The sequence below is a fragment of the Citrus clementina genome, unplaced genomic scaffold (genome assembly GCF_000493195.1).
Source record: "Citrus clementina cultivar Clemenules unplaced genomic scaffold, Citrus_clementina_v1.0 scaffold_4, whole genome shotgun sequence".
NCBI lineage: Eukaryota > Viridiplantae > Streptophyta > Magnoliopsida > Sapindales > Rutaceae > Citrus > Citrus x clementina.
In genome coordinates, this window is record NW_006262274.1 from 16,599,157 (window position 1) to 16,616,201 (window position 17,045).

At 31.4% G+C, this 17,045-nt stretch overlaps 1 protein-coding gene across 1 annotated transcript; it reads right to left on the minus strand.

The window, feature by feature from the left end:
• Positions 1-592: 592 nt before the first annotated feature.
• On the minus strand, positions 593-1,048 carry LOC112099144 (protein FAR1-RELATED SEQUENCE 5-like). The gene has a single exon (XM_024186252.1). The coding sequence runs from the start codon at positions 1,046-1,048 to the stop codon at positions 593-595; it is 456 nt and encodes a 151-aa protein (XP_024042020.1).
• Positions 1,049-17,045: the final 15,997 nt, after the last annotated feature.

Sequence of the window (17,045 nt, forward strand, 5' to 3'; positions counted from 1 at the left end):
AGATCACAGAATTTACGAGTGAAGTCTTCATTTTTAATACTTGCTTGTGCATTTCTGTCCAAATGCAGCAACAAAGAAGGTGAGTAGCTCCAGCAAAAACTGTCTTAATTACCTTTGACATTGCTTTATCGCCATCAGTAATCACGAACTTCGACTTTCGATTACCCATAGCAGACAAAAAAGTTTGGAGTAACCATGTGTATGATTCAATGGTCTTGTCGCCCAATAGGCCAAATCCAAAAACTGTAGTCCTACGATGATGGTTAGTGCCAACAAGGGTCACAAGTGGTTTATGATATGCATTAGTTTTGTATGTCGCATCAAAAGCCAAAACATCACCGAAGCATTCATAATCATACCGTGCCATGTAGTCGGTCCAAAACAAGTTTCTTAACCTATTTTCATTTAATGTGTACTCATGATATAGACCAGGATCATTATCAGATTTTGCCGTGAAATATGTTATAGTTGCCACGGAATCAGTATCACCAATTTCAGCACGTCTATCTGCATCTAATCTATTTTGCAAATTCTTACGCCTGAACCTGAGATTATGTGAACCCCCAACTTGATCACCCATGTAATCCACAACTTAGCATGTCTTCACGCCAACATGCCTCAATGCCTTAGCTTGAGCAAGATCTCCTTCACTAACATGCTGATGTGAACGAAGGAGATGTACTTCATTCGGAGAAGTCAACGGATGATTGTGCTCAGTTTTAAATTCTGTCACAGTATACTTGCCACTAGAATTGTCGTAATTCACTCGAAACGATGTTTTACAACCCGTACGCGTTATTGGTCGTGGTTCCCGCACTCTATTATCATTTGCCAAATATGTTTCAGCCCTATATCCTTCCAAATTACAAACCCACCGACGGATCATAGTTTGTCCAGACTTGGAACGACGAAGCTCATTTTTTCTAACACTAAAACCAACCAATCTTGAATAGTTCATGTACCATGCATCTGCATCTTCTACTGAATCAAACTGAGCTCCAAGTACATTGGTCCAAGGTAACTTAAGATTATCACATGATTTACTCATATGTAAATCTTGAAAGGTAATAGCACGAAATTTGACAAAACAAATAAAATACAGTAATCAAAATACAATGACAATGGGTTTATTTTTAAAACTCAATCCACATTCATCCAACATCATTTTAATGTCATTCATATATTAAAAAATAAAAATAAAATTGAGATAAAACAAATATTTAAGTCATAAACACTTACTTGAGAAACAACACTAAGATTTTGCAATGGCTGAAATTTGCACCTGTAGTAGCTATGCAGGCGAAAGAAAATGTTGATCCAAGGTGAGTGAGTTATGGTAGGTAGGTGGCATTTAAAATGGAAATATATATATATATATACATACATAGGTATATTTATGAAGGAAGGAACAATGCCATTAATTGGTTTAATAGTTAGTGAGTTATAAATGCAATAATAAATATACTATAGAGTAGGTGAAAAAAATTAGTACATTTCGAAAATACATACATGTAACATTAAACAACAAACATGAAACATCTTACTTAAAATATGCAACAGCGAACATAAAATATGAGTACCTCAGTAACAGTGAACATACAATGTCAAACATGAAACGTAGAACAGCAAACATGAAACGTAGAACAGCAAACATGAAACGTGGAACGTAAACATGAAACAGGGGAAAAAAAGAAAAATTTTGGGGTAATTAAAAAATTATTACATGAAACATCTTACTTAAAATATGCAACAACAAACACAAAATATGAGTACCTCAGTAACAGTGAACATACAACGTCAAACATGAAACTTAGAACAGCAAACATGAAACGTGGAACGTAAACATGAAACGGGGGCAAAAAAGAAAAAAATTGGGGTATTTGAAAAATTATTACATGAAACATTAAACAATAAACATGAAACATCTTACTTAAAATATGCAACAGCGAACATAAAATATGAGTACCTCGGTAACAGTGAACATACAACGTCAAACATGAAACGTAGAACGTAAACATAAAATGGGGGCAAGAAAGAAAAATTTTGGGGTATTTGAAAAATTATTACATGAAACATTGAACAACAAACATGAAACATCTTACTTAAATTTTGCAACCGCGAACATAAAATATGACTACGTCTGTAACAATAAACTTACAACATTAAACATGAAACGTAGAACAACAAACATGAAACGTAGAACGTAAACATGAAACGGGGGCAAGAAAAAAAAATTTTGGGGTATTTGAAAAATTATTACATGAAACATAAAATATAAAATATGAAACGTGAAACGTTAAATATGAGACATATTTCATAAAAAATAAATTAAACTTTTGTCCTTATGTTAACACACATTTTACTTTGTTTTTTAAATTATTTTTAATAAAAAAATATTTTTTTTCTATTTTTACTTTACTTATCGTTTTTTATTTATTATTATTATTATAAATTTATTTATTTTTTATATTTTAATTTATTTAAATAAAAAATACATATTAATGGCAGCAACCGACTGGAAAACCGGTCGCTGCCAGTCATAAAAGTTGTTTGGCTGCCAGATGGCAGCCAAGCAAGTTGACCCCCTCTACGATACAGGGACTTTGTATCATAGCCGTGTCCTTATGAGATTGTATTGCGTGGTTCTTCCATTCGTGAACTTTGGGATCCCAATGGCGTCATTTTGACTTTTAACTTTACGTTTTTCGTTTTGTGAAAAAAAAAAAAATGGAAAACGGTTTTGGCATGGGGTTTTTCCCTACCTAATAACTATAGTGGGATTCTACCTTAAAGGCTGCATGTCATTCTACAAATTTTCCTTTGACAGCAAATGTGATTATTTGCGATCAAAAAATTGGTGTGCCCGACAGGCAATGATATATAGTATACATATATCCATATATGTGTGTGTATGTATGTGTGTGAAACTCTGTCTATTAAAACTATCACAATTAACATTTTTCATTAAAATCAAGCAATCAAATCTAGGTGGCAATCTATCACCCAGCCCAAAAGAGGAAAAAAAAATGTTAGATTCAATTTAACGGAATCTCCATACATATATATTTTTTGTATATAAATTATAGACTATAAATTTCGTTACGTTTATGCATTAATTTTTTTTAAAAAATGCATGACTAAAATAAAATAATTATTCAATTTTATTTGCAAGTAGTTATAGATATATAATAAATTACAATATTTTATTTATTTAATAAAATTTTTAATAACATAAAATATAAAAATATAAAAAACTATTAATGATTTGTAATAGTATTTATTCTTAGATTATTTATTTATTTACTTAATTTTTTGAAAATATCTAAAATGCAAATTTTAAAAGGTTGTACATATAATGTAACTATTGAAAAATAATTTTCATAAAAATTATGTAAAATGCATTTTCACTGTTTTCATTTTTTCAAACAAACTATTAATTATATTTTACTCTTTTCATTTCAAATATTAGTTTCATGACAAAGTAAAAAAATATGTTTTATTTTCACTAAGAAAAGCTAACAATCCTTGTTTTCTAAACCAAACTCAAAAACACTATTTGAAATACAATCTAAACACGCATTTATAATGGATGACTACATGTGTGCATTTATTATGTATAATCGACATGCAATTGGTAGTTATATTTAATTCATGCATATATGTCATACATGTATTAAGTAAATGTAGTATAATAGAGGTGCTCTATAATCTCCTCTCATTCCTCGAGTATGTTAGATCGTTTTCCACTTGTTTTATTTTTATTTTTTATCTTTTTTAGGAAACTCGCATTTTGTTTCATTTTTTTAATTTGATTTCTAGGATTTTATTAAAGAATAAAACTAAGAATCCTCGGATGTTAGGAATTAATGTCCGTATGCTATTTGTTTTTTTATTCAAAAAGGATTACATAGGAACTACATATAAAATGATATCCAGTATTTTTCAATTGTGATAGACACTTTTAGGTTTTAAATTATATTGTCGACCACTTTAATCTTTTAAAAAGAACTTCTATACTATTAATTTTAAGGAGCCCCTCTATCATGTCATAATCCCTATAGCTGGTTTAAGTGAAGCAGTAGGACATACAGCTGGGCTAAGATAAGCCATGTTGTTGGTCTAGGAACTAGGCTCCATGAAATTAAGAGTCAGAAATCAGAATGGTTCTTATTATCTAAGGAAATATCCTCTGTTATCTTGAAATCCCTTTATTATATCATGATTCTTTCATGACATAAGTTTTCCCACAGTAAATTTTAAGATTATTATAGGTGGTTATTAAATAAGAGTTAACATAAAAGAAGATAAATCACAATTGTATATTCATATTAATACATATTATACTAGAACATTACATGCTAACTAGAATTAGTAGATAATTGTAGATTGACTTTGAATAGTTTTCACAGACATTACATTTAATAAGAAAATAAAGGAATGCAATGAAGTTTTTACTCATTCAGATTACAAAAAAATAAACTGAATAAAGAAGAAGAAGAATAAAAGGCACAGGAGTAAAATTGTAAACACATATAAAATAAAGAGTATAAGTTTCAAATATGTGTATTTAGTGAAATATGGACCTGAACTATAATTATGGGATATTATCAAATACCCACCAGATTTTTTTCTAACATATCAATTCACCATTAAGATTTTTGAGATAAAAAAAAAAACAGCTTATAAATCAGATATCTAGAGAAAAGGTAAAAATCTAAAAAATAACTACCAAAATAAGAAAATAACTTCATTTTAAAATTCCTTAGATAACCTTGTGACCTTAGCAATTTTGAAATAGTGTTAAGATTTGGGTGGTAAAATGTAGTTGTTAGAATATCTTGATAATGAATTGATATGTTAGAAAATTTTGGTGTTTGTATATATACACACACATACACACCTAACTCTATTAAATCATATGGCTGAATAATGTGGATTTGAGATTTTAAAATGGTTTTCAAATATTTTTTACATCATTATATTATAAATTGCTAGATATTAATTTTAGAACGAGGTGTGCGTGTGTGTGTGTGTGTACACAGTAGTACTGCTCGCATGCGAACATCCGCATGAAATTAAAATGTGAACAGAGCTAAAAGATAAGAAAAATACGGACTTTAATGTTCTAGAGTTCGTATTTATTTATCTTTTAACTTCATCTACATAAATATATATAATCCTTCTATAGAGCGAGCGCCCTCATTTTTTTTCATTCAGTCATGCTTTTTAGTCGTACAGTTTAAGAGAGTTAGCTTTCAATACTATTAAGCCTCATGGCTTAAGAGAGTATCCACATTAAAAAAATGAGGATGCCCGAACCTGAGAATGGTTACACACACACAGACATATAGAGAGAGACACACACAACACACACGCATTATATCTCAAATGATATTTCAAAAGATTCATCTGAAATTTCAATTGAGTTGCATTTATCTTGTAGAATTAATTAATTACTGAAAGCGATATTATCATTTTACCATCTAATAATTTTTTGATATAACACTTTACGACCAAATTTTATGACAATTGCTCTTTTCCACTTAATATTTCAGTTTTTATCATTTTAAAACTAAATTTTAACTCCATTAATAAATTGCTAATGTCATAGTGATATTTTAGGAATTTCATCGCATCAGTATTTTAGAAATTTAACAACCCATAATATTTCTAATTTTATTAATTAATTATTTTAGGTATATAATTAATTTATATTTTTTAATATAGAGTATTAACTTACACAAGTTAAAAATAAAATAGATTTTTATTATAATTTCTGTTAAAAATTATGTTAATTTTAACAGTTTAATGGTAAAATGATAATATATATTCATACAACTGAAAAAATATGGGGAAAAAAATTGTCACGCGCATTGCTCGCTAGCTACGCATGGAAAATTAATGTATCCCTTAATTGAGACTTGTGCATATTATATATATATATATATATACACAACTGAAAAAATGTGGGGAAAAAAATGTCAGACGCATTGCTCGCTAGCTACATGTGGAAAATTAAATGTGTTGTCTAAGATATTAATTAGTAATATATTTGGGGTTTTGTGATTTGTCAAGATGTGCTCACTACCTTTCAGATTACGTTGAATGGTCGCACATGGCAGGCTGGCAGTACGTCTCTTTCTCTCTCTTTCAAAGTCAGCTGTCGTGGTTGGTGGTGGAGGATGCATGAAAAGCTAACCGGTCCCAATGTTCATGTGTTTTAATTGCTTACCACGTGATAACTAATCAATGTCAGGACACAGAAATTGATTATAAATTAGAGGGAGCTACTTCGATTAATGGAGACAAAGGTGAAAGCTCCTGGGTATCCTTAAAACATTTTGTTCCGTAATTCATTGCTTGTTCTGTACGTATGAACATTATTATAATAAGTTGAACTATTGTCACTCCTTTATAATTTTTGTAAAACTCTTTTTTTATTGTAATTACATTAAAGGATAAAATAAATATAGTCTATCATTATATTTCTCTTTTTAACCCTTTATACCCATACAACTACACCAATTTTTATTACCTCACGAACAACTTTTTCTTGAGAAATTTACAAAACTTATTTTTAATTTAAAAATAATAATAGTTATTTGAGTCTACTTTAATTTACAAAACCTTCTAAACTTATTTTTAATTAAAAAAATAAATAATAGCTATTTGAGTCCACTTTAATTCTACTTAATTCATACATGTATTTAATTTTTTTTTAGTAAAATATGTATGATTTAATAATTCAAAATTTTATAAAAACAATATTTGTAATTAGTGTTGTTTGGAAGAAACTGAATTATTTTTTTAATTAAAAAAGCTGAAAAATGGGAAAAATATTTTTGGAATTAAAGTAGGTTTTGATAGAAAAAGGGTTTGAAAAGAAAGTTATAGGGTGCTAATAGTCCCACTCTATTATGATTAATTAGAAGCATATACTGGTAAGTAATAAATGAAAAAAAGAACAGTGTTTTTTTTGAACATTTAAGATTTTTCTCAATTAATGATAGGGTTCAACAAATTTAACAGTAATAAAGTGAGTTTGAATGTAGTTTATTTTCTACAATGGTATACAATTAATATATATTTATAAAAGCACCATGCATTTAATGTAATTTATAACCAGTAAAAATAGGATTTTAGCCCCATTTGACCTACTCGTTTGTTACTCATTTTTGTCGGGTTTTTGCTAGTTTTAAATTACTCTAAATATAATTTAGGGATTGCTTAAACATGAATGTTTGAATAAAATCTTCTAAAAGAGTGACAAATTCACATTAGAAATATTTTCGTTTAAAATTTGACATAAATTGAGTAACTGATTTCAAGTAATTTAATGGTGGATATTAGAAATTTTTATTCATTCACCTTTGAATTGCATTAAGTTAAGATTCAAATTTTATGTCGAAATTTTCAGTTAAAAACTAAAGTCTCACATATAGAATAATTCTCTAATGAGGACAAAATCATTTTAACAAAGCAGGATTATCATTAAAAAAAAGGAAAATTATCACTGCACCACCTCTTTTTTTCCTTATGTTTATCCAACCACAAAAAAATTCTAACATGTTCTCTGCACCACCTTTTTTTTTTAAAATTTGTATCAACTAGCCACTTTTTAACTAACACCGTTAAATAATTTAAATGAAATGATAATTTTACCCCTAAATAAATTAAAAAGATTATTTTATTTTACAAAAACTTTGAAAAATAAGAAAATTAAAATTATAAAAATACCCCTAAATCTAATAAAAAATAAATCTCAAACAAAGGTGCTCAGCTGATTTTTATTTAATTTAGATTTTGTAAAATTTTAATAATTATTTTTATTAAAAATTTATAATTTTGCAAAATTTTAATAAAAATGACTGAATTTATTTATTAAAAATTATAATTTTGCAAAATTTTATTAAAATTTTGGAATTTATTTATACATCTTAAGGCGCTTACCAATTGCCCCAAAAGCTTAAGCTGTCAGGAATGGCGCTACTTTATACTTAAGTAGGCAATCCGCCCATCACCAGGTAACGCCTTCACGTTAATGCCACATCACCCACATGGGTGTTGGTAGAGTCACCACCGTGGTGGTGCGGGCCCCAGTTACAGTGACTGGGATATATATTAAGCTCATTCCTCCCCCGCGGCTCGAACCCTGGCTGGCTCTGATACCATCTTAAGGCGCTTACCAATTGCCCCAAAAGCTTAAGCTGTCAGGAATGGCGCTACTTTATACTTAAGTAGGCAATCCGCCCATCACCAGGTAACGCCTTCACGTTAATGCCACATCACCACAGAAGGAAATAGGATCGAAGGATGAATGTGCTGTCGTTGGATTTCGATTATTAAAAACTCAAAATAAACAATTGCTTGAATTGGGTCGGCTTTATCAAAATTTAGAATATATTACCAGATCTAAGTTAAATAAATTTGCTTTGGATCGCGGTTGGTCAATATTTTAATAATTAAAACGGTACGTGGCGTTCGGTTCCCCGGTCAATGTTCGAATCAAAGTCGAGCCTATAGGATCCAGATCTGACTTAGAACAGATCAATAATCCACATGTCCAGATTTTCCAGCCGATATACCACTTTAATTTTGCTTTACCGAGTAATTATTAGATTCTTTTAACGAGGTTGGTCAATTTTTAAAGATTCTTTACCAATTATTTATTAAATTCTTTAGCAAGCCTAGCAACAATCATGCATCTAAAAGGCTTGGGTGCATACACAGTACCAGATCTGGTTCCCATAAATGGTGCTCTGAGGGAAAGGAGGGAGAAAAGAAGATTTACAACTGAGGATTGAGATCTGGTCTCGTTGCCTCAGAGGAACGTAGCAGTTTTAAAGCAGATCTGATACAGATCAGTCTGCAGAGGATGCATAAAGTTAAATTGCTTTAAAGTAAATTGCTGAAATTAAAGTGCAGAAATTTAAACATGCATGCAAGGCTTTAAATAAAATTACAAATGCTTTAATGCTTTAAAATAAACTGAAAATAAAATGCTTACATTGATTGATTTTTCTTTCTAAAGAAGAAAGGGAAATTAATCGTGAAGGTAAGGAACTATTCTGTAAACAGAAAAATTTCCTTGAACCCTTCGGATTCCTGATTCCTGATTCCCAGAGAGAGAGAGAGAGAGAAGAGCAGAAAGAAGAGAGAGAGAAGCTCTAAACTTAGAAATGAAAAACCTGAGGAGTCTTAGTCTTCCTCTCGGTTTTTATACAAATTCAAAATTTTAAACTGTAGACTGTAGCGGAGCTGTAGCATACAGTAATCTTTGGAAGTCGACACTGTTCACTGTAGCGGAGCTTGAGGAAACAGTAACCTTTGGATCGTATCTTTGAATAGTAAGTTCTTTGTACAAATGTTGAAAATACTATAATGGTGAAGAGACATGTGCGCTCTCACTTGTGTCCAGAGGACCACCCGAAATACAAATTTATTTATTTATATATATTTATTATTATTATTATTATTATTTTTAAGTAAATAATCAAATAATTATTTACAATGCTTTACCGGAGAGAAAATTCCAAAACAGTCGTCTTCATTTTCGTCTTCAAGAGAAATAAATGGCTCTTCATCATCATCCGTGTCTTCGGAGGAGTTTGCAACAGAAGACTTTGATCTTGAAGTGAGGAGCTGTTCCATGACTTTAAAATACTCATCTTTAGTTTTGGCGCTGGCCAAAAGAGATTGAGCTTTGGATTTTTGGGTAAGAAAGGTTTGTTGGGCTTTAGAGCTTTTAATGGTTTGGGGTAAGAATCCTTTAGAACTGAGCCAATTTCTTATAAGGGTATCGGTTAATTTGGCTTGTTCATCAAATTTTGACCACCATTTTACTTTAAATGTCCTTTGTAGAATGAGTTGGGTGTCTTGGGCATGAAGTCGGAGATTCCACATGCATACCCATGGAAGGAAGAAATTTGTACAGAAACAGAGAAAAGGGGAAAATCTTTTTTCTGATTCAGATGGGATGTAATGGGCTTTGAAGAGGCTCAAGCAATGGGAGGCATTTGGGGTTAGGATTTGTGGAATTGGACCAAAATAGTTCCACCAATGTTGAAACCAATTTGGGAGGCTTTGGACGGTTATTTTTGAATTAAAGAAAAATAACCATGAATGGGATTTCTTTGGATTTTGGATGAAGAATGTGTTAAACCAAGCTTGCTGGTAATCCCAATAGGAAAAGGTCAAGCAGTGTGGTAAACGCATTTGAAAATTTGGAGGGAAAGATTTAAATTTGTGGAGTTGGTCACCCCATTGGTTTGGGCTCATGACTTTTAGGATAATGGCTGTGGAATAGGCCGGCTCTGTATGGGCTTCACTGAGGAAAAAATGTTTGAATTTTACAGACTCAGTGGCTTCTAAAATGTTTTGATAATAAGACTGGGGTTTTGTCAAATCCCATGGTTTGAAAAACCAGCCTTTGGGGAAAAACTTTGAAAGTGCTTGAAAATGATCAGTGTGGTAAAAACCATCTTCCATAGTTAAAATATTTTGGAAATAGGTTTTATCATACCAATCGGAAGTTTTCTTTGAAAGTGTAGGTTGAGAAAGAACAATTTGAGAAGTTGAACTTTCACCAGATAAAATAACAATTTGAGAAGAAGGTTTTGTAATTTCTTTAGAGACTGATTTTTCTTTTTCAATTTCTTCTTTTGGAGAAATTTTGCTTTGAGAAAAACTTTGTAAAGCGAGCATAAGCTCAGTGGATTTAGAAATAGATTTCATCCATTCATTTACTTGCTCATGAGTAGAAAGGGCTTTAGACTTGGCTTCATCATCTTCAATCATGTCGATCCATGATTTTATCGGCATGGCTGATGAAAGTAATTTTTCTTTAGGAGGGGAAGATTGGGAGGCTTTTGAAGGTGTCTGGGACACAGGGTCTTTGAGGATCCCTTTCCCTTTGTCATTTTGTCTTTTGGGCGGCATTTATCTGTTTTGAAGAAATTCCCTAGTTAGAAAATCAGGGATAGAGTTTTTATCACCTTTAATAAACTCAATATCAAAATCAAAAACACTTAAAATGGCTTGCCATCGTGTAAAAATTTGTTTTGATGCAATGTTTTGAACATCTTTTTTCTAAAACATGTTTTGCAGCTTTGCAATCGATTCTAAGTAAAAATTTTTGATTTAATAAATCATGTTAGAATTTTGAAATGCATAAAACAATGGAAAGAATTTCTTTTTTGATGGTTGAATAATTCTTTTGGCATTCATTCCAATGTGCAGAAACATATTGAATTATCCGTTCCTTATCATTATCTTTTTGCTTTAATATGCCTCCATAACCTAAATCGGATGCATCAGTTTCAACAATTTTAGGTAATGCATGATTTGCAAGAAATAAACATGGGATGCTTTTTACAGAATTCTTTATAAGTCTAACTACTTTAGTATGCTCATCGGTCCAGGCAACATGATTCTTCTTTAACCTATCATGCAAAGGTTTGGACATCCTATTGATATTTGGACAGAAATCAAGAACATAATTTAGACTTCCTAGAAATCTTTGCAATTGAGTTTTATCAAGGATTTTATCAAGAAACTTGTCTGCAAAGACAAGAGAACGCTCAATAGGGGTAATGGTTCCTTTGGAAATATGGTGACCTAGGAACCTGATCTTTGTTTGAAACAAAGAGACTTTAGACTTAGAGATTGCTAAACCAGCTTTTCTAGTAGCAAGGTAAAAGGTCTTTAGATGTTTAAAATGTTGGTCGATGGTTTGAGAAAAAATCAAAACATCATCGATATAAACAATCCAAAATTCAGAATAAGGGTTATAAATATCATTCATAATTCTTTGAAATTCTGAAGGTGCATTTTTCAACCCAAATGGCATAACAGTCCGCTCATACTGTCCAAAAGGAACAGTAAAAGCGGTTTTATAACGGTCTTTTGGATGAATTTGAATTTGCCAAAAACCTGATTTCATGTCAAATTTGGAAAATATGAAAGCAGAATGCAGTTTTTGAAGCAAATCCTTTTTGTTAGGTATTGGGTACCTAATCCATTTCAATGCTTTATTAAGGGGTTTATAATTTATGACTAGTCTTGGTGTTCCTCTTTCAATTTCAGAATTTTTGTTTACATAGAAAGCAGCACAAGACCATGAGGATTTAGATTTTACAATGAGTCCTTTAGACTCCAAGTCTTTTATTTCAGCTCTACAATGTTGTTCCAAATCCATATTCATTTGGATTGGACACGCTTTAGTAGGTATCTGTTTTTCATCAAAAGAATTCTCATAAGGCAACTCTACCAAATGTTGTTTCCTATTCCAAAAGGCTGAAGGTAGATCGGCACAAATTTCTTTCTCAATTAGATCTTTAAAATCAGAGATTTTCTTTTAGATGAAATCATTTTGTAATTGGCTTTCAATTCTTTTTAAACTTAAATCCTTTTGTAAAAACATTAAATCATTTTGTCTTGATCTGAGAAGATTGTTGATTTGATTCTGATGGACAGAATATGCTTTAACAATATTTAAATTTCTTGTTTTTGGCTTTTCAATAAACGGGAAAACAAACTTTTTATCTTTTGCTTTGAAAGATATACTATCATAATTGACAGTATAAGGAGTGATAAGATTTATAAAAGGAGTTCCTAAAATGACAGCATGGTGTATGTCATTTGTAAGAACAAAAAAAGTTTTAAATTCAAAACCATCATTATGAATTGAAGCTTCAACTTTAGAATTAACATTTAGTTTTGAATTGTTGGCGGCAGAAAGTCTTTCTTTTGTTTTTTCATGAAATCTCTTGGGGACAATGTTCTCTCTTATGCAATTCAAATCGGCACCAGTGTCAAAAAGGGCAATGGCGTCAATTGCAAAATCATCAGAAAAAATTAAAGTGATTTTAATCAAATATTTTCTCATGGTGATTTGTTTTAAAACAAATAGAAAATCATTGGGTACAGATTCAATGTTTTCTAAGCTTTGATCATTGTTATCACCATCATCAAAATTGGATTCATTATCCGATTTATCCTGTAATTGTTTTTGTAAAAGAAGTTGGATAGTTTCAGAATCACTTTTTTGTTTTTCTTTTAATTCTCTAATCTCAGTTTTGATTTCTTTGATCTCCTTTTGGAGGTCTTGAATGTTGCGGGTAGTTTTCTTTATTTTCTTCTTATCCAAAATCTCAATAAGATCATAAGAACTCTTTTTAACAATTGGAACTTTGGAAGTCTCTGCTTTATTAAAATCTAGGGTTTTCAAAAGCTTATCAAGATATTCTTTTTGAAGATTTGGATCAGAAATATGTTTTACGAGCTCAAGAAAGGTTTCTTGGTCTTTAGTCAAAACATTGATTTTCTTTAAATAGGAATCTGTTTCAAAATCACTACTGCTATATGCAGAGGTATCTGAGTCAAAAAGCTCATCGACCTGGAGGGGGTCACTATCTCCCGACATGGAAGACTCAAAGTCAGAAGACTCTATAAGAAGGGGGGCAACTTTAGAGAGGATTTCTTCATCAAGGCCAAGTTCATGAAGCTTTCGATTCATTCTGCAATACTTTGCCGTATGACCTTTTATACCACACTTATGGCATATGGCTTCTTTGTAGTTGAAAGGGGCTTTGTGTTTGGGTTTAAATTCTTTTTTCTTAGAGAAGTTGGGCTTCTTGTAAGGCCTCTGGGGTTTCTTATAAGAAGATTCTCTAAATTTCTGGAATGACTTTCTATAGCTTTTGGATTTGTAATGTCTCTTGTGAGGTCTGGAAGAACACTCACCATTACAATATTTGGAAGTAGAAGTTTTAAAGGGGTCATAATTGAATTGTTTATAGAAACTGCCTAATTCTTGCTTAGATTTCCTAAGCTCCTATTTAAGTCGTTTCTGTAATTTCAAATCTTGACAGATCTTTAAACCTTCTTTGTTGACGAAACTGACTAGTTCACCATAGGTGAGCTCATCATAAGGAATACGATTGTCATAAAGGGCTTTAATGGAATTTCTAACCTTTTCACCTAGAAGAGTAGGTAAACCTGCTAAGAACTTCTATTTCCAGGTTATATGATTTGCATCATCTCTGAGAAAGAGTCTGGTGAAGAAGGTGGTTTTGTAATCTTAGAATTCACTAAGTTTCCTACATCTCAAATTATGTAGTAACTCAGCATTTTTATCTCTAAGGTAAGAAGGGTCACCTATGAAATGGAGGGATATGGTTAGGATCAGGGTGGCTACGGCATCCTGAATTGGGTTATTAAACTCGTCAAGAATGGGGGCTCCATTCTCATCAATTTGGATAGCATTTAGGATTTCTAATTGTTGCTGTTTGGTGAGAAGGTGATCCCACCAACCTTTAAGTTGACCTGTAAAACCCGCAATAAGAATCTCTGCAATGGCTTTGTCGGATGTTTCTGATTGGGTTTTATAGGCATTGGCTGCCATGGTCATCTGTTGTAACAATCCTAGGATGTTATACTCAGACATTCTATCTATATTCCACTCATAGACAGAGGATGCATTGTATCGAGACTGATTTAATGCACTAGGCCTGTTGTCTATGGTCAAATCAGGTGGAGACTTGGTAGTGGGAATGGCTAGTTCCCAATCTTACTAGATCAGAAGAGGTTGTAGACATTTGGTCTTGTTCTAATACTCCAATCTTACTAGATTGAGGAGTATCAGGGGCTATTTGAATTTTGCTAGATGAGGAAGAAGCAGCTTCTATCCTATCTAATGAAGGCTTTAGCAAAATCTGATTTTGACTCCTGAACAAGCTTTTGACTAGTTTTCGAAACCTGAAAGGGTTTGAAAATAGGTTCCTTAAGCTTTTTGTCAGAATCCGATTTTGATGGAACAGAAGAAATAGAAGAAATAGCAATGGTTGACTTTTGGAATTGGTTTTCTATCCTAGTCAACTGTTTTCCTATTGTATTTAAGTTAGTATTACAGAACTTATTCTGTTGAATAATACTACTTAAATTTGCATCGGAATCATTTGGTTTTGGGATTTTGTAAGGTGAGGCTCTAATCTGGATAGGAGGTTCACCATGATCGACGGTTAAACTTCGAAGAGGTGGATGCTCAGATTCTATGGTTCTATCACTATCAGAAAGTTTCCATTCAGGAATTTTCTTCCTAACAGTAATAGGGTTTGATTTTTTGAAGGGATAAGAAATGTTGTTCTCAGAAGAATATATCTCGAACCAATCAAAAAATAATATATGAACTTGATGTAGGTTTACAAATTCATAATAGATTTGTTGGATTTCTTTTCTTTGGTTTAAAAAATTCTTAAAAAACCAAAGTCTTTTGTCTTTATTAATGTCAGAGTAAAAATCATTGTGAAGAAGATTTTTATCCAATTCAAATTCTTTTTCAATGACATTAATTACGTTTTCTGTGACTGCTGAAAATGTAGGAGAAGTTGGAGGAGAAGGATCCTTCTCTTCCTGCTTTTGCTCATGTTGACTGCTAATGTAAATAGGGTGAGGAACTCTAGTTCCATAGTCAACAGAGCTAATAGATGAACTTGGTTTATCTGAGGTGGAAAATCTCGGTTGACTTTTTACTGACTGATAAGGGAGATTTATAACAGAAGGGATTTTTGTAAATTTCCTTTCTAATGAAGGGATGCTTGAGCACGGCTCTTTATCAGAAAATCTGGTTGAGTTAGACCTCTTGAAAGATAGTTTGACTCTACCATCAGAATACTGAGTCACATTTTACAACTCTGTATTTGGCTCAAGTTGTTTTGGAATCGCTGGTGGAGCGGCTCCTTCAAGAACCCATTCTTCTGGAAGATTGACATCTTTCCATTGGATTGGTTTTGGAATAACAGTATTGGCTTTAGACAAATCAGTCTGTAAGAGAAGAGTCTCATCTCTTTTTTACTGGAATTTATGTTGCGTGCTAAATGCAGAAATCATGGCTTTATAAGAAATCTTAAAGATTAGTGCAACTGGAACAGATCCCTCAATCATATTATAATTGTGGGTCTTGATTTGCAAAATCATGCTTTTTAAAATATTTTTGTCTTTAAGGGAAATTGTTATGTTTGGATAACAATAAAAAGAAATTGGACCTTTACATTGACTGGATTCAATGCTACTTAGCAAAGAATCATCAAAAGAGATGAATCGTCCATCTCTAAGGACAGCGATGATGGAAGTATCTAAGCTCTCTTTGGTTAAGGGTTTTATTCCTACATGGATTAGTCCTATATGAACATAATTAAAATTCTTTTCTTTTAATTTCTTTAATGAATGTTCTGAAAATAATTGAATTGTTTCAAATGGCTTTGAAAGAGTTATATCATGTTCTTCAGTCTTTATAACATAATCATTTTTGAAAAAATCAAGCTTTTTTGTTTTATAAATCTTTTCTTTAGAAACTTTTGGAAGTTCCCAACAATCAATTGCTTTATCGAAGTTCTCAATAACGAATTCTTCTGAACTCACAACATGCTTTGAATCACTAATCTTCCCGGAAGAAGAGCTAGAAAAGGACGATGCTCTACAGAGCAGAGGATCCATGGATTAAGAACTTATGGTCTATCTATGGTCTTGTCGGAATGGCTACAGGTATGGTTTTACAGCCTTAAGCGGAAATTCTTATCCTAAAACGGGACTTACTACCAGTAAGAAATTCACCACACAAACAAAATTAAAATAAAACACAAGTCTTTAAACACAAAACTCTGAACTATATTACACTATCCTTTCCTTGGCTCTGATACCAGAAGGAAATAAGATCGAAGCCAAATTAACCGATACCCTTAATAAATAAATTCAATTATTTTAATAATTTAGGGGATTTTTATTAAATCCCAAAATTTTGTAATTATTTTTATAATTATAATTTTTATTAAAAATAAAAATTCTAATTTTAGGATTTATTTTTTATTAAACTTAGGGGTATTTTTATAATTATAATTTTCTTATTTTTCAAAATTTTTGTAAAATAAAATGGTCTTTTAATTTATTTAGGGGTAAAATTATCATTTTATTTAAATTATTTAACAATGTTAGTTAAAAAGTGTCTAGTTGATACAAATTTTAAAAAAAAAAAGTGGTGCAGAGAACAT